The sequence below is a fragment of the Cetorhinus maximus genome, chromosome 1, assembly GCF_964194155.1.
Source record: "Cetorhinus maximus chromosome 1, sCetMax3.hap1.1, whole genome shotgun sequence".
Lineage (NCBI taxonomy): Eukaryota > Metazoa > Chordata > Chondrichthyes > Lamniformes > Cetorhinidae > Cetorhinus > Cetorhinus maximus.
Window position 1 is genome coordinate 39,443,534 of NC_135879.1, and position 21,602 is coordinate 39,465,135.

Here is a 21,602-nt window from a genome sequence, read left to right on the forward strand (position 1 = left end):
TGAGTTTTTCCAGCATTTTCTGGTTTTATTTCAGATTTCCAGCATCTGCAGTATTATGCCCTAATATTACCTATAAGGCTTAGTGTGATGCGCCTTAGGACACTGTATTTATTGTCCTAACAAACAGCAATCGATTCCTGACTTACCATGAGCAGTAACTGTAGGCATTTGGTAGTAAAAAGAAATATATATTCCTTCAGTTATCAAAATTTATGAAACAGATTTTTGTGCCAAACTTTTCAGGCAACAGAACATGCCTTCTAATTATCCAAAAACACATTTCACAGCAATTAGTTGCCAATTGACTTCAATGATTAGGCCTTATGGTCAACATATCCACTTAATTTTTTTTGGATTACACGGTCCCTTTAAATTTTTTTATGCCGCCCTGCATGCCAGTAACCCAAAGGGGCCAACTTGTGTGCAGCCTGCACAGTAAGTTTTGGGTCGTTGCGCGGCCGAGAGAGAACACTGCTCATGACTTCTAGGAACATTCTAGGACTAGACAGATTCACCACAGAATAAACCATTGTATACTGTATAGTATAACATTCTTATTCTTATAAAACATTCTTCAATCTACTGTGAGCAACAGGGAAGGCCAGCCTACCAAGTAGGCACTGATAACAGCTCAGAAAGCTGTGCTTTGAAAAGCAAACCAAGATTTTTTAAGCACAGCACAGTCTTTTTCACATAACGAAGTAGAGCTCCTTGTTCTACTGAAACCCTACCAGGTTGATTTGTGGTATCACTAATGTTGAGTAGCTCATTGCTCCACTAAAAGCAGTCCACAGCACAGAGTCTGTGGAGAATCTGGTCAGTTTTGGCCATTGTTCTTTATTTTTTACCTTGGGTGGGTTTGGGGATGGGAAAAGCCACCACTGCTCCCCGCTCAGCCTTTAGGTTAAAACAGATAACATCAAAGCCCAATATGCATCTGTAAAGGGGACAGTGATTACAGGCGAGTTTTCTTGCGGCCGGCAATTTAAAATTACAGTGCATGGCTCACAGTGGGAATTGGTTGGCTAAATCCTCCACTCCAATTTAACTCCCAGGATTTCCATCAAGTTGGAGGGGTGGAAGGGATTAAAATGCTCTATTTCTTACTAGAACCTGTAAACTCAAAGATGTCTGGTTCTGTAATATTTGTCCTCAAATTCAGACAAAACGACAGAGAAATATCAAGATAACTCCCGCAGGCAATTTCTTCTGTATATTCTGACAGACATATATCCTCTGCATACATAAAAGAACTGAAGTCCATTCAGAACTACACAGGCTGGATTTTCCCCTTTGAAGTGGGAGTCATGATTCGGGAGACTTCATGATCTCATCTCCTGCCAAGCAGTGCACGCCCACACTATTTTCATGATGGGGTTGGGACTGCTGCCTCTGAAGCAAGAACAGAGGCGGGCAGATGGCAAGGCAGACAGGTTAGAAGGGCTGCCTCAGTTCCCTGGAACATTGGCCCAGTTCTGCACGAGTGTTAGGCACACTAGCTCTCACCCCCATGCTCCCTCCATAATACCCCCATGCCCCTCATATTCCCATGCCTCCTCCATTCTCCCCATATCCATTTGCGCAGTATCCACTAGTGACAGAGCTCATGAGCCCTGTAATAACATTAGGAAGTCTTTGAGATGCTCATGATACTGTCAAAATAAACAAATACCCATTCAACTACCTTTTCAAAAAAAACCGTAATCCTCTTAGGAGCTCATAAAATTGTCAAACACACAGCTATTCAGACTCCACTTAAAAAAATCTTAATCCTCTTAAGTGGTCATAAAACTGTTAAGGTAAATAAAACCATTCAAAAACATAATCCTTAGGAAAATCAAAACAAAGCTCACAGGCTCCTTGGCAACACCTGCTGTGCAGAATCCATTGGTGGGATTTGGAGATCAGCCAAACATCCATAATCAGATTCTACTGCAGAACTGTGTCAGAGCTCAACCTCCAGAGCTGAATACATTAAAAACTTTGAAGTAGTGGAACAGATGTCATCTCTTCCACTGCTTCAAAGGTTGGACAGATGGTTTAGCTGTCAAAGAAGTCAACCATCTGTTCCAGTGCTTCAAGGGCTCAACAGATGGCTGGGCTATCAATCAATGTAAAGATTAAAGGCCAAGTACAACTGATACATTAAAATCTGAATCTCAATATTGTTGAATGCAGAAGAGCACTTCATCTATGGAGAAAGTACTCTAATGCATATGAACACTTTCACACTTAATGGTCATTTACTTTTTAAGAACAAAGCCCCATCAATTGCGGCTTGAAAACATAGTTAAATTACCATACAGCATCTAATTATGGCAGGCAATGTTGGCAACACCTTTTAAACCTACCTGTCAAGAGGTTCCCGGCTCCACACCAGGCTTTCTCCATGTTTCATGACCCCTCTGACCTGATATGGTTCACACATGCTTCAGGAACCCACCTGCCTCACTGAAAATCTCAAACTCAATGAAATACAAAGTTTGTGAAAGCATCATGTTGCAACCTGCCATATTTCCCTGGTAAAAATGACAAATGCAGGAATGAGGTCACAATTTCAGATTTCTGGCCTCCTTTCCTGCTTCAATTTGCATCTGACTGAAGCGGGCTGGTCCTGTGGCAGGATGGGAAAATTCAGCCCCATGTGTCTCTATTTCTGTGTCTCTGTTTTGGTGCCACTTCATGCTCTTGTCTGGACCTGGGAAAATTGATCAATTTTGCTTCCAATTTCCACCCCTCTATCACCTTCACATGGTCTATCTCCGACACTTCCCTTTCTTCCCTTGACCTCTCTCTCTCCATTTCTGGTTATAGACTGTACGCCAATATTCATTACAAGCCCATGGACTCCCACAGCTACCTCGACTACCAGCTCCTCACACCCTGCTTCCTGTAAGGATTCCATCCCATTCTCTCAATTCTTTTGCCTCTGTCACATCTATTCCGATGATGCCACTTTCCAAAATGGCACTTCTGACAGGTCTTCCTTCTTCCTTATCCGAGGTTTCCCACCCACTGTGGTTGACAGGGCCCACAATTGTATCCGACCCATCTCCCATGCCTCTGCCCTCACACCTTCCCCTCCCTTCCAGAACCATGATAGGGTCCTCACTTAGGCTCCTTGTCCTCACTTTTCACGCCACCAGCCTCCACATTCAAAGGATCATCCTCCGCCATTTCCACCAACTCCTGTATGATGCCACCACCAAACACATCCCCCCACCCCCCCAACCCCGCCAGCATTTCGATGGGACCCATTCCCTCTGGGACACCCTGGTCCACTCCTCCATCACCTCCGACACTTTATCCCCTTCCCACAGCACCTTCCCATGCAATCACAAAAGGTGTAACACCTGCCCCTTTACCTCCTCCCTCCTTGCCGTCCTAGGGCCCAAACGCTCCTTTCAGGTGAAGCAGCGCTTCAATTGCACCTCCTTTGATTTGGTCTACTGCATTCACTGCTCCCAATGCAGTCTCCTCTACACTGGAGAAACCAAACGCAGACAGGATGACCGCTTTGCGGAACACCTTCGGCCTGTCCGCAAGCATGATCTAGACCTTCCTGTCAGACCTTCCTATCACTTGTCATTTCAACACACCATCCTGCTCTCATACCCACATGTCTGTCCTTGGCCTGCTGCAATGTTCCAGTGAAGCCCAACGCAAACTGGAGGAACAGCACTTCAACTTCAGATTAGGCACTTTACAACCTTCCGGACTTAACATTGAGTTCAACAACTTCAGGCCATGAACTCTCTCCTCTTTCTTCACCCCTTTTTAAAATTTATTTTTATTTTTTATCCACCTATTTTCATTCATTTATTCGTTGTTTTATCCCTTTTTTCCATAACCACCTCCCCATCCCCCCCCCCACCCAATAGGGCCATCTGTTATTTGTTCCATGTTGTTCTTTCACAGAGTGCTTACTCTTGTTCTGCTATTAGCACATTCTATTTTCTCACCTTTATGCGTCTATTAACACCTCCTTCAGCCCTTACCACTACCATTAACACTTCCTTTGTCTTTTTGTCCATGACACCTTTGTCAATCTCTCCCTAGCCCCCACCTATCGCTGGCCTTCTTTCCAGCTTCACCTACTCCACCTCCTTTAAACAGTATAAATGTCATTACATTTCTACCTCTCTTTAGTTCTGAAGAGGGTCATACAGGCTCGAAACATTAACTCTGTTTCTCTCTCCACAGATGCTGTCAGACCTGCTGAGTTTTTCCAGCTTCTGGTTTTATTTCAGATTTCCAGCATCTGCAGTTTTTTGCTTTAGTCTCTATTTCTATTTTGGTCAGGTGGCCTTTCCCAGTACTGTGTATGCAGAGTAGTCTTCTAAATTGCATCTTTGGTTATGAGATCTTGAACGCTCAGACAATAGTGACATAACATCTAAATAAAAAAACTTCAAGCAACATATGTCAGATAGAGAAATTGAGAAATAGGCAATGCAGGAGCTCTGTGGGGATGGGGCAAGAGGGAAGCGGATGAAAACTTTCAGAGTAAAGGCAGCTATATTTACAGCAGGCACATAATACTTTTGCTTTGTGACTCCACATCACACTACACACAAATACTAGTATAATAAAACGAGGTAGAAACAGACAAAGATTCAAAATATGTATATTCTCAGGTCACTTTCCAGCGTTACCATCTTGAGCTATTAGATGAAAACAATAGTGCCTGGCAGAAGCATAAAAATTATATGCCTCGCATGCTACTTAGACAGCAATCGGTCAAATACCTAGAACAAAAAATGCCAGGACAAGCGCTTGATATGTAAGATGAAAACAAAGCGAAACATCATAAATTGAGGGTAAAAAAATCAACTTGATACAAGAACAGAAAAGAGAGATATGAATTCTCTTCCAAATTGGGAGGCAATACAAAAATATGATGCTGACAACAGCTGAAAAAAACCAAGGGTAGCCCATATTGAAGTTGTTCAATAGTGTGGTAATCATTTGAGCTTGGCATAAAGATCTTAAAGGGGCTTGTAGGTGATCTTTCCCCCAGTGTGGATGGCATTTTGTTACCTGCAGCTTAAATGTACTTGGAACAGTTCACACTTATGGAAGCCTACTTGCCTTTTAACATAAAACCATGATAATACTTCGAAAGCAAACTTGTAACTGTAATAATCCTCCAAGAACTTCTGCTCCGACAGGAAATATAATTAACACAAAATTTGGTACTTGAGTAGTGTGACTAGAAGTCTGGGAGAACCTCTAGTGCTAATAGGTGCTGAAAAAGGAGTAGCATTGATTAAAAACAAGAGCGTATAAGTTTAAACACTTGGAGCCGAGTGACGGAAATTTGTGGGGGATTGGGGTTCTGCTATCACTATGAGTTAATGAGAAATGGGATTTTAAGAAGTTGAGAGGCACAGACATGGTATTCATCACAAATTACAGTTTATCAGCATTGTTAATTAATAATGCCAACTAATGAAAAAGAGCAAATTATGCGAGCTATATATCCAATATGAGAGAACAGCATATATGACTTAATGAGAGCAGCTTAGGCTAGTCAAAGTAGCAAGTACTCAGATTCTGACAGCAGTACTTCTTTGGAGCAAAAACCATTGCACCAGAAGATAATCTAAACTGAGACATAACCGATTTACTCAAATAATGCAGCAATAGCAGTATTTTACCTTACAGCAATCCTTCCAGTTGCACCATTCACCACTTCTACCAAACAATCTGACTGAGACCAATTCAGACTGAAGGCTTTATGAACAGAATTTGGTTGGCAGGGATATGCAGTTTCTGTAAGGCATATTTGCGGTTTGTTGACAATGTAGAAATTTGGGAGCTTTGAAGTCAATGAGTCATCTACACGTTGTTTAATTGCAACTTCCACCCCTCGTGTGTCTATGCAGTTTGCATCACCTGGAAGGTCAAAATAAATACGATTTTACAAGCATTTGAACTGGTAGGTTTCATTCTTAATTCAGTTTTTAAAAGTAAATTATAGGCACAATACACAGTACAGATAACAGTTAACACAAACTGAAAGGGAAATCCTAGGAAGACTTTTAACAGTCTCTTAGGCACAACAGCATAGGAACATAGCAGCAGGAGTAGGCCATTCCGCCCCTTGAGCCTACTCTGCCATCTAACTAGATCATGGCTGATCTTCTACCTCAATTTCATCTTACTGCACTTATTCCCGTATCCCTTGATGTCATTGGTATCCAGAAATCTACTAACTTCTGCTTTGAACATGCTCAATGACTGAGCCTCTACAACCTCTGGGGTAGAGAATTCCAAAGATTCACCACCCTCAGTGAAGAAATTCCTCCTCATTTTGGTCCTAAATTTCTTACTTCTTATTCTGAGACTGTGTACTCTGGCTGTAGAACCCACCCCCAAAACCTGAGAAAACATCCTTCCTGCATCTCCCCTGTCAAGCCCTGTAAGCATCTTGTACACTTTAATGAGGTCAACTCTCATTCTTCTAAACCCCAGAGAATACAGGCCCAGTCTCCTCAATCTCTCCACGTGGGACAATCCTGCCATCCCAGGGATTAGTCTGGTGGATCTCCATTGCACACCCTCTATGGCCAGTGTATCCTTCTTTAGGCAAGGAGATCAAAACTGCATGAATACTCCAGGTGTGGTCGCACCGAGGCTCTATACAATTGCAGCAAGGCTTCCATACTCCTGTACTCAAATTCCTTTGCAATAAAGATCAACCTACCATTTACCTTCCTAATTGCTTGTTGCACCTGTATGTTAGCTTTCAGTCACTTATGAACAAGAACACCTAGGTCCCTTCGGACATCGACACTTCCCAATCTCTCCCCATTTAAGAAATTTGTTTTTTCTACCAATGGATAACATCACATTTTCCACATTATATTCCATCTGCCATATTCCTGCTCACTCACTTGGCCTGTCTAAGTCCCCTTGGAGCATTTATGCATCCTCCTCACAACTTACATTCCCACCAAGTTTTGGGTCATTAGCAAATGTGGAAATATTACATTTGGTCTCCACATCCAAAACATTGATATAGATTGTTAATGGCTAGGGCCCAAACAATGAACAGCATGGCTTTCCCATTTAACTGTCCAACAGCTAGAATGGATTTAGGACAGCACAGCAAGCGGGGGCGGGAGTCTGGAACTTTCTTCTGCTGTGGAGACATCAGAGATCCATCATCATCATCAATAGGAGTCACAAAAATGTTGTAAACAAGCAATAGACAACTTCCGTTTAAAAAGATCAAGCAGATACGTTTCTAGAATTTAATACGCAGCAGGGAATCTGCTAATCATTTTACTTCACAAGCATTTTAATCACTGTAGCCAGCTTTGTGTACCTTGCCGATTGTAGACTGCAAATCTAGTCAAATCTGAAGCTATTGATTCAAAATATTCTATAGTTTCATTATTAATTTTTAAGCAAAGTTGTTTTCCAAGGCAATTTAACAACTCTTCCACAAAACCAATTCAGAAGTAAACATTATGGTATGATGTGTGTATACTGAACAGCTGGCATCAGGTGGGAAAACTTATGTAAGAGGAGGAGGATTATTTGTGTTTCTCTTGATTGGCCCCACAAAAATCAGTCTCTCAGGTTTTCTTTCCAACATTTAGGAGTGGCCGAAGGAATGCCAGTTAGGTTCTGCATCTAGTACCAAAGAGCTGAGTGAGCACTAGCATGCTCTACCCATTGGTACGGGAAAATTGCATTGATGTCCTATAACTGGAATAGAGCCATGATTTATAAATTTACTAAGGGTGCAACCTGTTTTGAGCAAGACCACTGGCCACCCATTTTGAGGGTAGTTTGAAAACCAAGTTATACAGGCTTTGGGCAGCAAGTAGGTAGTAACTTTTTAAATGTTAGTCTGCCTACCATCTCACTGTTCAGGTATCAGTCCATTCAACATGCAAAGAATAATTACTTAATTCAGTTTTGGGAAATAAAATGGGGCAAATAATTAATGCATAGACGGGAAGTACTGATCACAACAACACTGTCAGATTCAGTGTTAAAAATGGGCGTTGTATTGGGAAAATGTAAAATTCAGTGACCCGAATCTTCTGAGGAGTGGCAGTCACCACTGGATTGCCACTCCACACCTACTTTTCTCCGTCATGCCAGAGCTCTGCATTTCTGGGCAGAACTTCCAATCTTGGCTTCTCCAGAATGCAGAGTGTACCTGAAATGGACCTGCTTCTTTGTAGTGCTGGATCATCAGGAGAAGACAAGCCAAGCCCCCTTTTTACAGCACTTGCTGGCATATTCTGGTAAGCAAAGAGTTTAACTGTCCCAAAGTTTGTTTGAAAAGCTACGAAGAGAAGGTAAGTGGGCATGGTGAGGGAGTAGGCTGGATAAGGTAAATGTAGAACTCCAGTGTGGCAGAGAAAAGTAGAAGTGGAGTGGCAATCCAATGCTAATCGCTGCATCTCAGAATATTCAGTGAGTGGGTTGGGTGTGTGGGTTGGGGTGTCAAGGAGGAGTTGGGTGGTGAGGTCAGGTCAGGGGGGAGTTGAGGGGCCAGGGGATCAGGGTGGAGAGTCCGGCGGGTGGGGGGGGCGTCAGTTGTAAAGTTACCCAGGAGTTAGACTTGGACGTTTCTGTCTTACTTTTCCTGGATAATTATCTAGATAACTAAGTCGGAACTGTCTGGAGACTTCAACTCTGCTTCTGAGAGTAGCACATCTTGGAGGATATTATCTATCCAGAGACCGCGGCAGAATTTTACGAGTCGGCGAGCGGGAGCGGGGCCCGCTCGCTGATGTGTAAAATGACGCACGGTGACGTTGGGGGGAACTCCTGGTGTCACTGCACCCAATTTAAATTTTCAGGAAGGCGGGAGCGCAGCAAAATCAGCTGCACGCTCGCCGACCTGTCAATGGCCAATTGAGGCCATTGACAGGGTCAATTAAGTAATTAAAGGACCTGCCCGTCCAACCTTAAGGTTGGTGGGCAGGCCAGGAGCCCCGGCGGGAACTAGAAAAAACATGAAACCTCATCCACGGGCGGGGTGAAATTTCATGTAGGCTTTAAAAAATTTTAGTAAAGATTTTGTAAAAATTATGGACATGTCTCAACTCATTGTCACATGAGGGGGCATGTAAGGGAAATTTTATTTTTCTATTTTTATCTTTTTTACATACGATCTCCCTGAGGCTCAGGGAGATGAGTGCATTCTTTCGTGTGTATGCGCGAAAGAGCGCACTCTCGATTTTGAGAATCCACCCCCCCCGGCCCGCGCAGGAAGTGCATAGCACTTCTGTGCGGACGTCATGCTGGGCGGCCACATAAAATGGCGCCGCGCCTCCGATCGGGGGCGCCGATCGGAAGTGCGCCCGTACACGCCCGCCCATCAACATCCCCCTCGACGGCAGGAAAATTCAGCCCCAGAAGATCTGGGCCAGTGAAATATAAGGGGAGATATCATAGAATAAATTTAGGATTAACAATATTAAAAATCATGGGAAGTATAGAGGTGAGGAATATGAGGAGGCGATGAGGGAAATTATTAGGAAATTATGAAACAAAGAGATTATATAAAAAGAAATAGGAAGGGTTTCTGTAAGCAATTTACAATTAAAAGAATGGTCAGAGGGAGAGAGGCCACTCAGGGACTGAGTGCAGGTTGGGTCAGACAGATTTTTGATCTACAAGGAAGTAAGGGTTATGGGTGGGTGGGGATAGGCTGGAAAGTGGAGGTAAGTCAACAATCAGATCAGTAAAGCAAGAGTTTATCAAGGACAGCTAGTATGGATTTGTTAAAGGAATGTCATGGTTGAACATGGCAACACCATAACAAAATTTACTGGAAGCACTAAAGTAAGAAAGAGCTTTGACAAAAAATGAAGAGGCCCGTACAAGTCTTCAGGATGACACAGATCGCTTGGCGCAACGGGCAAATAAGTGTCAGGTGCAATTTATTAAGTGTGAAATCAGTTATTTTTCAGGATTAAACGAAGTATGGAAGTACACACTTAATGGAAAGACATTGAAGATTACGAATGAACAGAAATACCTGGAATTTCAAATACATAAGCCACGATATTAATGTAAAAATGGGTTCTGGGGCAGGGGAATGCATGCGTGAAACCCAGAAGTAAATAGAGCGGTTGGATTCTGTGATTTCAGCTTGTTGAAGGCAATAAATCTTGACTTCAGGGTTACGTATTGTCAAGCTGCGCAGCAAGCATGATGTGATAAAAAGTTCATTATTTAAAGAGCTAATGCAGAAACGCTAAGCTGGAGAAGCCAGGTGGTGCTTAGGAGGAAGAACAAAGAACAAGGGCAGCACCAAACTTTAATGATTCTTCCCCAGAGTTAATGTTGGATGTAGTCAGAAGGAAGAGGAACGTACTTTTTCCCAGCAATGGAAGGAAGAAACATGAAAGCATGGTTGGAGATGAGCAGTAGTGCAGGAAACGATTTAATCACCTAACCAGGTCAGGGAAAGCGAATACAGTTGCTGTTTTACCAACATCGGGTAGTGCAAACCAACATACCCTCTAACGTTTCTTTGTAACGCAAGCCCTTTAAATGTTTTTACGCAGTTGCACCCTTGTGCATGGCTTGTGGGGAAACTTTCACGTTGCTGTGCATCTGCTCAGCTTAGAGGGAACAAGAATGCAAACCCCACCCCCATCACTCTGTCTTGTTAAGCACTCTCCATCACATCATTCCTCACACCCATTTAAGTTTCAGCAGCATCATCATCACTTTTTCTATGTACTTCCTCACCTCCCCATGTATCCATCCACTTTTGCCAATTATCCCAACCCTTATGCAATGTAACGCTTGTGTATAAACCACTCTCTCAGAATGCACTGCATCCAATAGTTGGCTTTCCTTCTCTTGCATGTCTGATTTTGCACCCCTTATTGAAGGAAGTGCAAAACGCAGGAGACGGAATAGGCTGGAAGTGGCCCTCCACAAATATTGCAATTCAGAAGCAGAGGGGTTGAGTCCATAACACAGAAACAGACCATTTGGCCTAACTGGTCTGTACCAGCATTTATATTCCCCATGACTCTCCCCCACCTCTCTTAATCTGATCCTATCAACTTAGCCTTCTATTCTTTTCTCCCTATGATTATTTAGCTTGGATTTATTAGAAACTGTCTTATATATATATGACCCCTAGTTTTGGTCTCCACTACATTCTCTTCAGGGTGGCCTGTCAAAGCTGTGTATTATCTTAAAGATCTCTATGTGGAGAGATTGGGAACTTCAAATGGCTGTTGACAGAATTAAGAAATACAGCTGTACAAACTGAGCCTTCAATGAGGACGAGCAATCTGAAGTTTAAAGACATCATGAACTGCATCTGAAATTTGCCTCCTTTGCACTTGAGAATTTCAAGTCTGGGAAACCCATGCTGGAAGTGTTGGATCTGAAGGATTGTTAAATTAATTTCAAAAGCCCTTCTTTTGCCTGTAACAATGAGGTTAAATGGTATGTTGACTGTTGACCAGCCTGTGCTAACGTTTGTGTCAACTCCAGCAAGCAGGTCATTTGCACACAGCTAAATGTACCAGCCTTAAGCCCTAAGTGTGCAGATTGGAGCCCTAAGTGTGCAGATTGGAGCCCGGTTGCAACTTTTCTCTGCTATTTTTAATACGCACCTGATCCTACCCCACCCGTTTCTAAGTGTTAAAATTTCCACTAATTTCTAAAATACGAGTGCAGTTAGTCGACATTAAAAATAAAAAGTTCAGGGGTGTTTGATAAATAGGGGTGCAGAGTAAAGGAGTAAAGAATGAATGATGAATTCATACAAAACACTAGTTAGGATACATTTAGTGTAGTGTGTGTTGTTTTGGACAATCCATAATAGAAATGGTACTAAAGATACAAACCGCAAACAGGGCAGGTTCACTAGGATAATGCCAGGGATGGGAAACTGTAGTTATGAAGACAGACCAGATACTGAGACTATTCACTGGACACTCACAGGAGATTCAAGATAGTTATTTTTTTAAATCATGAAGAGTTTTGATATAGTGAATCGTTAGATATTATTTCCTTTAGTTGGGGAGTCCTAAGTTGACAAAGGCTACAAATTATGTGCTTCAGTTTGCAATAATGCTTCCATTGTAAATTCTATTGGTTCAAGTTCTGTTCCACTTAGGGAAGCTCCAATTCTGAACACAAACATAAGCTTTCGTTAGCAGATACTATTACTCAGGACATAACCAACTTCCTATGAAGTGTCATGAAACCTACTGGGCCAGGTGGATGCGCCAAAGAGCAGCAGTATAGTTAGACATGCTCCGGGTGACTTGGTGAGGTACAACGATAACAAAAGGTGATAAAACAGATAATAAGAGCTACAAAAAAGGAATATGAAAGGAAGCTTTCAAAATATATAAAAATCATCACAGCAGCCTGTGCACACATGCAAGGCCTGGAAAACATACAGACTTGAGCTGTTAAGTGGAAAGTGACATTCGCCCACATAAGTTGTAGGCAATCTCTATCTCCAACAAAAGAGAATCTAACCATCTCCCTGGTGTTCAATGGCATTACCATTACGGAATTCCTCACCATAAATATCCTGTGGGTCACCACTGAGCAGAAACTGAACCAGCCACATAAATACTGTGACTACAAGAATAAGTCAGGGGCTGGGAATTCTGTGGTGAGTAACTCACTCCCTGACCCCCCAAAGCCTGTCTACCATCTACAAGGCACAAGTAATGAGTGTAACAGAATACTCTCCACTTGCCGAGATGACTGCAGCTTCAAAAACACTCGAGAAACTTGACACCATTTAAGACGAAGCAACCCGCTTCATTAGCGCCCAATGCACCACCTTAAACATTCACTCCCTCCACCACTGGTACACATTGGTACGCCCTCTCTAACAGCACTGTGGGTGTACCTACAGCAAATGGACTTCTGCAGTTCAAGGCAGTGGCTCACCATCACCTCCTCAAGGGCAATTAGGGATGGACAATAAATGCTTGCCAGTGATGCTCACATCCCAAGAATGAACTTTAAAAAACATTATTCTACATGTACATACACATACATTAGGAAAAGGTAGCCAGTATCAATATGGGCCCCCTGAAAAGTGCTAAATGTGATATCGTAAATGAAAACAAGGAAATGACAAACTGAATAATTATTTTGCACCAGTATTTACAGTAAAGGAAGAGGACAGCATGCCGGACATCCCAAGGAAACTAATACTGAATCAGACAAGGCGAATGACCATAATTAATGCAAGCATGTGCAATAATGAGAATATAATGACAATAAAGAATGACCAGGACTGATGGTTTTCATCCCAGGGTTTAAGAGAACATTGCAGATGTCCTATGGTCTTCCGAAATTCTCAATTTAAGATCCATTTCTTTAGATTGGAATTTGCATGTCACTACAATTTAAAGTTAGAGAAAAAACCCTGGCATTGCACACCAGTTGGCCGAAGATCTGTTGTTTGGAGATTACTTGTCTATAATTAAGGGCAGAGTAACTGAACATATTGAAAATTTTCAAGTGATCAAAGAGAGCCAGCATAGATTTGAAATTGGCCATGTCTGACAAACCTAATAGAATTTTTTGAATTCTAGTAGTGCACTGGAAAACGTCTATGGAAGTTATTTATATGGACTTTCAGAAGGTACTGGATAAAGTTCATCATAAGAGGCTATTAGCTAAAGTTGAAGCCTATGGAATTGAAGGTAAACTATTGATCTGGCTAGGAAATTGGCAGAGTTGCAGGAGACAGGATGTGACTAGTAGCATCCCACAGGGCTTGGTGCTGGATCATCGTAGATGATGGGACAGAGGACCACATATCTGAGTTTCCTGATGCAACTCAGATGAGTGGCACTGTAGGCAGAAGCATAAAATTACAAAGAGATATTAATGGATTAAGTGAATGAGCAAAACTGGTAAATGGATTTCAATGTAGGCAATCAATGTGAGGTCATCCACTTTGGACCTAAAAATAATAGATCAGAGTACTTTCTAAATGGTGAAAAGCTAGAAACATTTGAAGCCCAAAGAGGTGTAGGGGTCCACGTCACAGACAGGAACAGAAAAGTAATCAAAAAGCCCAATGGAATTTGGTCTTTACATCTAGAGGACTAGAATGCAAGGGGTAGAAGTTATGTTCCATCGATTCAAAGCCCTATTTAGACCACACCTGCAGTACTGTGTTCAGTTCCGAGCACCATACCTCAGGAGAGAAATGCTGGGTTTGGATGGAATGCAGCATGGATTTACTAGAAAATTACCTGGATTCCAAGGTTGAATTACAAAGAGAAATTATGTAAACCAGGCTTAAAATACAAAATGCTGGAAATACTCAGCAAGTCTGGCAGCAGTTGTTCTGACCTGAAACATCGATTCGGTTTCTCTTTCCAGAGATGCTGCTAGGCCTGCTGAATATTTCCAGCATTTTCTGGTTTTACTTCAGATTTCCAATAACTGAAGTACTTTGCTCTTACACAAACTAGGGATGCAAGCCCTCAAATTTAGAAGGTTAAGGGGTAGTTTGATCAAAGTTTTCAAGTTATTAAAGGGATGTGATAGGATAGAGAAATTATTTCTGCTGGTTGGTGAGTCTAGGAATGACAGACAGAGCCTAAGCCAAGTCTTTCAAAGGTGAAGTCCTAAAACATATCTGCACACAAAAGGTGGTATAAGTTTGGAACTCTTCCGCAATTGTTAATTGATGTTAGACCAAAGCTTTGTTAACCAATGTTACTTAGGATGTGGGGCAAAGCCAAATATATGGAGTCAGTTAATACATCACCCATGATTTCAATGAATGGGTGGAATTGGCTCAAGTGGCTAAATTGCCTACTCCTGTTCCTATAACCATGTGTGTTGCTGACGCTTGAGGCCTGCACAGTTGTTACTTAAGTCAGGACGACAATATTCAGTATTACTCACAATAGATTTGCCCCACTGCTTTTGATTTCATTCCCTGGAGTGTTACATCATCAAAGTCTAAAACGCCCCTTCAACAAGAAAGGCGTATTTGGAGTAGCTTTTTATTCCTCTTGAATATTTTTCTCATGCTCACAGCTAGTCTATATTTCCCTCACTGAACCCTATGGCTTTATTCTGTCTTTATATGGGTTGGTGTGTCCAGCTTTAGTAAATAGCTGTATCACAGAATCACACAGTGCAGAAGAGGCCCTTCGGCCCATCAAGTCTGCACCGACACGTGAGAAACACCTGACCTACCTACCTAATCCCATTTACCAGCACTTGGCCCATAGTCTTGAATGATATGACGTGCCAAATGATCATCCAGGTACTTTTTAAAGGATGTGAGGCAACCCGCCTCCACCACCCTCCCAGGCAGCGCATTCCAGACCGTCACCACCCTCTGGGTAAAAAAGTTTTTCCTCACATCCCCCCTAAACCTCCTGCCCCTCACCTTGAATTTATCTCCCCTCGTGACTGACCCTTCAACTAAGGGAAACAGCTGCTCCCTATCCACCCTGTCCATGCCCCTCATAATCTTGTACACCTTGATCAGGTCGCCCCTCAGTCTTCTCTGCTCCAACGAAAACAACCTCTCTTCATAACTTAAATGTTTCATCCCAGGCAACATCCTGGTGAATCTCCTCTGCACCCCCTCCAGTGCAATCACATCCTTCCTATAATGCAGCGACCAGAACTGCACACAGTGCTCCAGCTGTGGCCTCACCAAGGTTCTATACAACTCCAACATGACCTCCCTACTTTTGTAATCTATGCCTTGATTGATAAAGGCAAGTGTCCCATATGCCTTTTTCACCACCCCACTAACATGCCCCTCCGCCTTCAGAGATCTATTGTCACACATGCCAAGGTCCCTTTGTTCCTCAGAACTTCCTACTGTCATACTTCCTTGTCAAATTACTCCTTCCAAAGTGTATCACCTCACACTTTTCAGGGTTAAATTCCATCTGCCACTTATCTGCCCATTTGACCATCCCGTCTATGTCTTCCTGTAGCCCAAGACACTCAACCTCACTGTTAACCACCCGGTCAATCTTTGCGTCATTCGCAAACTTACTAATCCTACCCCCCACATAGTCATCTATGTCGTTTATATAAATGACAAATAACAGGGGACCCAGCACAGATCCCTGTGGTACACCACTGGACACTGGCTTCCAGTCACTAAAGCATCCTTCTGTCATCATCCTCTGTCTCCTCCAACTAAGCCAATTTTGAATCCACCTTATCAAATTACCCTGTATCCCATGTGCATTTGCCTTCTTTATCAGTCTCCCATGTGGGACCTTGTCAAAGGCTTTGCTGAAATCCATATAAACTACATCAACTGCACTACCCTCATCTACACACCTGGTCACCTCCTCAAAAAATTCAATCAAATTTGTTAGGCATGACCTCCCTCTGACAAAGCCATGCTGACTATCCCTGATCAAATCTTGCCTCTCCAAGTGGAGACAGATTCTCTCTTTCAGAATTTTCTCCAATAGTTTCCCTACAACTGACGAGAGACTCACTGGTCTGTAGTTCCCTGGCTTATCTCTACAACACATCTTAAATAGCGGAACCACATTAGCTGTTCTCCAGTCCTCTAGCACCTCCCCCGCGGCCATAGAGGAATTAAATATTTGGGTCAGAGCCCGTGATCTCCTCCCTTGCCTCCCTCAGCAGCCTGGGACACAAATCATCCAGACCTGGAGATTTGTCCATTTTTCAGCCTGCCAACACCTCCAATACCTTGTCACTCCCTATATCAATTTGCTCAAGAGCCTCGCAGTCTCTCTCCCCGAGTTCGATACCTTCATCCTCATTCTCTTGGGTGAATACGGATGAGAAGTATTCGTTCAACACTCTACCGATGTCCTCTGGCTCCACCCAGACTTGTTGTAAACTACTTTTTGGAAAATAGGTGGGATGCCCACTATAATCTCTCTTTGTTTCAAAAGACAAAATATAACATCCTGACAGATTGATAAGCACAAGCTTATTTAGAATGTTTAGAGTTATTTATAGTTAAAAACATATGAAGTAAAACATGACAAGATGGTGAAATACCAACGGTCCTGACCATTGTCACAAAACTATCATATTTTTCATAATATTATTGTAGGCTTATGAGTTGAATGTGGATGGTTCTGTTTGTATGACTGATTTAATTAGACTAGAGGCACTTAGACCAAAGGATTGATAATATCAAATGAGTTAGGTGTAAAGTAGACTTTTGAAATGGAGCTTAATAAACTAGGATGAGGATTCTACAGATAGGGTGAGAAGGAAATTTGCATTTTTAAATAAGTGAAGGGGTTGTATGATTTTCAAAGGAATGGTGTAATGTTTACAACTGACAAGGTAAGTGAGACAAAGCAATGCGTTTATTTTTTCCCCTGAAAGTGACCGTAATTATGACATGAAAGATTTTATTATGGGAAAACTAAATTTCCAAAGACATGTAGAACATGGGATTTTGCACATTAAAGAGAGAGAAACATATAAAAAGGAGGATGGAAGGTTATGTAGGGGTGTGGCGGTGTAAAATCTTGAAAGTTACACTGGGTGAAACAACCTTGGAAAAAACCTCTAGCCATTCTGAAGCAGGTGTGCTGCTCCAGTAACTAAAGTTGTGTTAAAAAGCCTTTGGAATTCCACTGTCAAGTGGGTGTTGTGGTAACCTTGCTGAATTGCCTATTTGAATTTAAAGTCTATTTTGTACTGTTACCTTAAAGGGGAAGTGTAGTTGGGAGTCAGGTTAAGAATTTTGGGGCTGGTATCAAGTAATGGTAATCTTATGTATGTGTTTGAATTCTTTTCTTAATAAATGTTTTAATTTAATTTTTAAAATCATTAAAGGTGTTAGTGGACTCATTACTTCTGAATTCAGTGCACACATCTTCTCATAATAAACACAAATTGCAAAACCGTTGTAATGTGGCCAAGTTTCCCTTATGGATTTGGTCTGCCTGGCACATACCACCTGCTACATCATAACACCATTCAAAATCTTGGTTGCTTTCTTCAACAAACCCTTGGTAATATGATCTCTGATGGTTCATTTATGTGGCCTTGTTTCTCAAATTTTAAATTTCAGGCTCCTTGTCATCTATTTCATCTAACCTTTACAAAACACCAACATGATTTCTACGTTAGAAGGTTGTCCTCTCTTTGATGCAAATAAAAACCCTTAGGATTGGTCCTCATCATGGCAAGTAATGCATTAAGAGTTCAGCAAACAAAGTTGTTCCAGGTGTTCCAAGTTATACCTGAAGCAACTTCTGTCCGATTCCAGCAAGATGTGGAGGTGTCAGCTGTGGCTCAGTTCATAGCACCCTCGCCTTTGAATCAGAGGGTTGTGGGTTCATGTCCCACTCCTGGAAACCAAGAACTGTGATTGTACTTGAAAGAGTTGCAATCTGTGACTGTTGATAACTCAAAAAAAAAGTTTCCAGCAAGATGTGGAAATGACATGAGCTGGAGTGGAACAAGCTTGACAGGAGTCGCCTTTGGTGACCCATGGGAATGAAAAATAAATTACTTATGTTTAAGAAATTTAAAAAGGATCACAAAATACTAAGTACCTTTTGACAAGCTGCAAAATTCCTAATAAGTTCAAAATATTAAAACATATTAATAAATACTTCAATAATGAAGGTTAAATGCAGTGCACTTTAGCAGAATACCAATTTTCTAGGCATTGAAATACCACACTTACCGATAAGAATGCTGTTGATGTAGATGGGTTCAATGAAGTGACTAAGTAGAGCTCCCTGAACTCCAAGCACTTCCCAACGAGTAAGCTTATCACTGCCGGACATGCTACACACTCTAGTTCCAGTTACTTCAGGACTGCAATGACTAATTGCGTACACCTTTCCATCCAAAATAACATGAAGTTCCATCTCTTTGTTAGTATGAAAGGTAGATATTGAGTGAGGAGCTAGATGCCTGTGTAAGGAAAGTTGCACATTTCTCTTACAAATTTAAAAAATGCAAATAGTTGAAAAACACAGCAGGTCAGTTAGCAACTGTAAAGAAAATGGACAAGTTAACGTTTTGAGTTTAATCTTTCACCAAAACAAAAAAAAAGCAGATCCCTTAATGGGATTGAAGGAGAACAAACAACAATTACTCAGATCACAGAGAGGAACTTAATGATTTCAATACCTGCAATTGGCTAAATGGAAAAGCAAGAAACTATTAGATGATATAAGTTTGCCTTAATTTACATCATGACTTAACATGTTCCTGAGTTTCCAAGGTACTTTGGTGGGCAAGTCTCCCCATCAGCCATGAGAAGTCAGGAAGTCAACCCTGACATGTTAATCTGTTTTCTCTTTGCACATGCTGACAATTTTGCTATGTATTTACATCAATCTGTTAGGTTTCACTTGCAATAATTTATTTTGGGCGGAAAAATAAAGATAATTTTTGATCTGTATTTCTTGGAGCTTTATTTTTAAGAAAGCTTACTGAAATGTCATTTTGTAATAAGAAGTCATATGATGCATATATCCAAAATGACTGCCAAGACTCAGTGAGCTATTGGCTCTAGCGATACTTGTGTTACATATTCTACTTGGGTACAGTATCACTAGCCACACTTGAAAAATGACCTTGTACTCCAATGCACCAGAGTAATAATCATCTATTAATCAAAGGAACTGTGCAGTTGGGGTTCAAGCAGCAAGCCTAATAAGTGATCTTAAAAAGGTTTGGTGCCCACATCTCCTCCCCAGGACAGTGGAATTGGAGCTTTCTGGCTCCTTCATTATTGGCAGCCAAAAGAACACAATTTTCAACAAGTCTCTTTCTTACAAGTCCCTTCTTTAGACGATGTAGCCAGGCTTGTGATACTGCATTATTGAGTGGTGGGAAAAGCCTTGCTCACCCTGATGTATAATTTAATTCATTAAGACCACACTTATTTAATTCATTTTTAACTGGCCTGCTCCACCTCACAAAGTGCAACTACATTTGGCAAATGAAAAGGTACCATTACACTTCAATTCCAATTTCTAGAACATTAGAAAATTACAAAATATCTTACTGACAAGACAGATAATACTGTACACAGTTGTAACATAAAGTTAACACAAAACAGCTAGTTGAGCTCAGTCACTTAAGGTAGGGCAACTCCTAGTGTTGTGAGGATTAAATATGTAACTATAAGCAACTTTTAGTGTTATTCCTTAACAACAGGAACTGTGCACACTTTCAAGGAAAGTTGGTAAGTGATTAGTAAGCTGCCCATAATCAACTGATTAATGCAAGCTTCAGTCAATGGAAAACAGAGTGGTGAACTTTAAAAGTTTTTTTTTAAAAGCTCGATCTAGGAATAGAAGCATACAGCTATAGGCACAGCGAGTGGCTTGTGACACCAATAGCTGCTCACTTAATAATGGAAATCATGTTTTGGTGCGACCCAGATGCACGACAGAAAAGTGATCAGGAACATATCAAGTGTATTTAGCAAGTTTAACTTGTATACAGATGATTTGTACATTGAATGGAGTTTGTAATTTGCTGAACAAAAATAAAAATATCTGGAAAAACTCAGCAGGTCTGGCAGCATCTGTGGAGAGGAACACAGTTAACGTTTCGAGTCTGAATGACTCTTCAACAGAACTAAGGAAAAACAGAAAAGAGGTGAAACATAAGCTGGTTTAAGGGGGGGGGGGGGGGGGCGGGAAGAACGGGACAAGTAGAGCTGGATAGAGGGCCAGTGATAGGTGGAGATAGCCAAAAGATGTCATAGACAAAAGGATAAAGAGATGTTGAAGGTGATGATATTATCTAAGGAATGTGCTAATTAAGGGTAGAAAGCAGGACGAGCAAGGTACAGATAGCCCTAGTGGGGGGTGGGGTGAAGGGAAGGGATCGAAAAAGGCTAAAAGGTAGAGATAAAACAATGGATGGAAATACATTTAAAAATAATGGAAATAGGGGGGAAAAGAAAAATCTATATAAATTATTGGGAAAAAAAAAGGGGGGCGTATGGAGGAGAGAGTTCATGATCTAAAATTGTTGAGCTCAATATTCAGTCCGGAAGGCTGTAAAGTGCCTAGTCGGAAGATGAGGTGCTGTTCCTCCAGTTTGCGTTGAGCTTCACTGAAACATTGCAGCAGGCCAAAGACGGACATGTGGGCATGAGAGCAGGGTGGAGTGTTGAAACGGCAAGTGACAGGGAGGTCTGGGCCATGCTTGCGGACAGACCGAAGGTGTTCTGCAAAGCGGTCACCCAGCCTGCGTTTGGTCTCTCCAATGTAGAGGAAACCGCATTGGGAGCAACGAATGCAATAGACTAAGTTGAGGGAAGTGCAAGTGAAATGCTGCTTCACTTGAAAGGAGTGTTTGGGCCCTTGGAAGGTGAGGAGACGGGGACTAAAGGGGCAGGTGTTGCACCTTCTGCGGTTGCATGGGAAGGTGCCGTGGGAAGGGGTTGAGGTGTAGAGGGTGATGGAGGAGTGGACCAGGGTGTCCTGGAGGGAACGATCCTTGCGGAATGCTGCCGGGCGGGGGGAAGGGAAGATGTGTTTGGTGGTGGCATCATGCTGGAGTTGGCGGAAATGGCAGAGGATGATCCTTTGAATGCTGAGGGTGGTGGGGTGATAAGTGAGGACAAGGGGGACCCTATCATGGTTCTGGGAGGGAGA

The 21,602-nt window shown here is 42.0% G+C and overlaps 1 protein-coding gene across 1 annotated transcript in view; it reads right to left on the minus strand.

Moving 5' to 3' along the window:
• The window catches only part of adad1 (adenosine deaminase domain containing 1 (testis-specific)), a 116,725-nt gene that overhangs the window by 11,731 nt on the left and 83,392 nt on the right, over positions 1 to 21,602 (minus strand). Inside the window, exons 9-10 of the mRNA XM_078540026.1 lie at positions 18,662 to 18,894; positions 5,661 to 5,898 (exon numbers count right to left, since the gene is read on the minus strand). Of these exons, the coding sequence (XP_078396152.1) occupies positions 5,661 to 5,898; positions 18,662 to 18,894 (471 nt within the window). The remainder of the gene's footprint in view (positions 1 to 5,660; positions 5,899 to 18,661; positions 18,895 to 21,602) is intronic.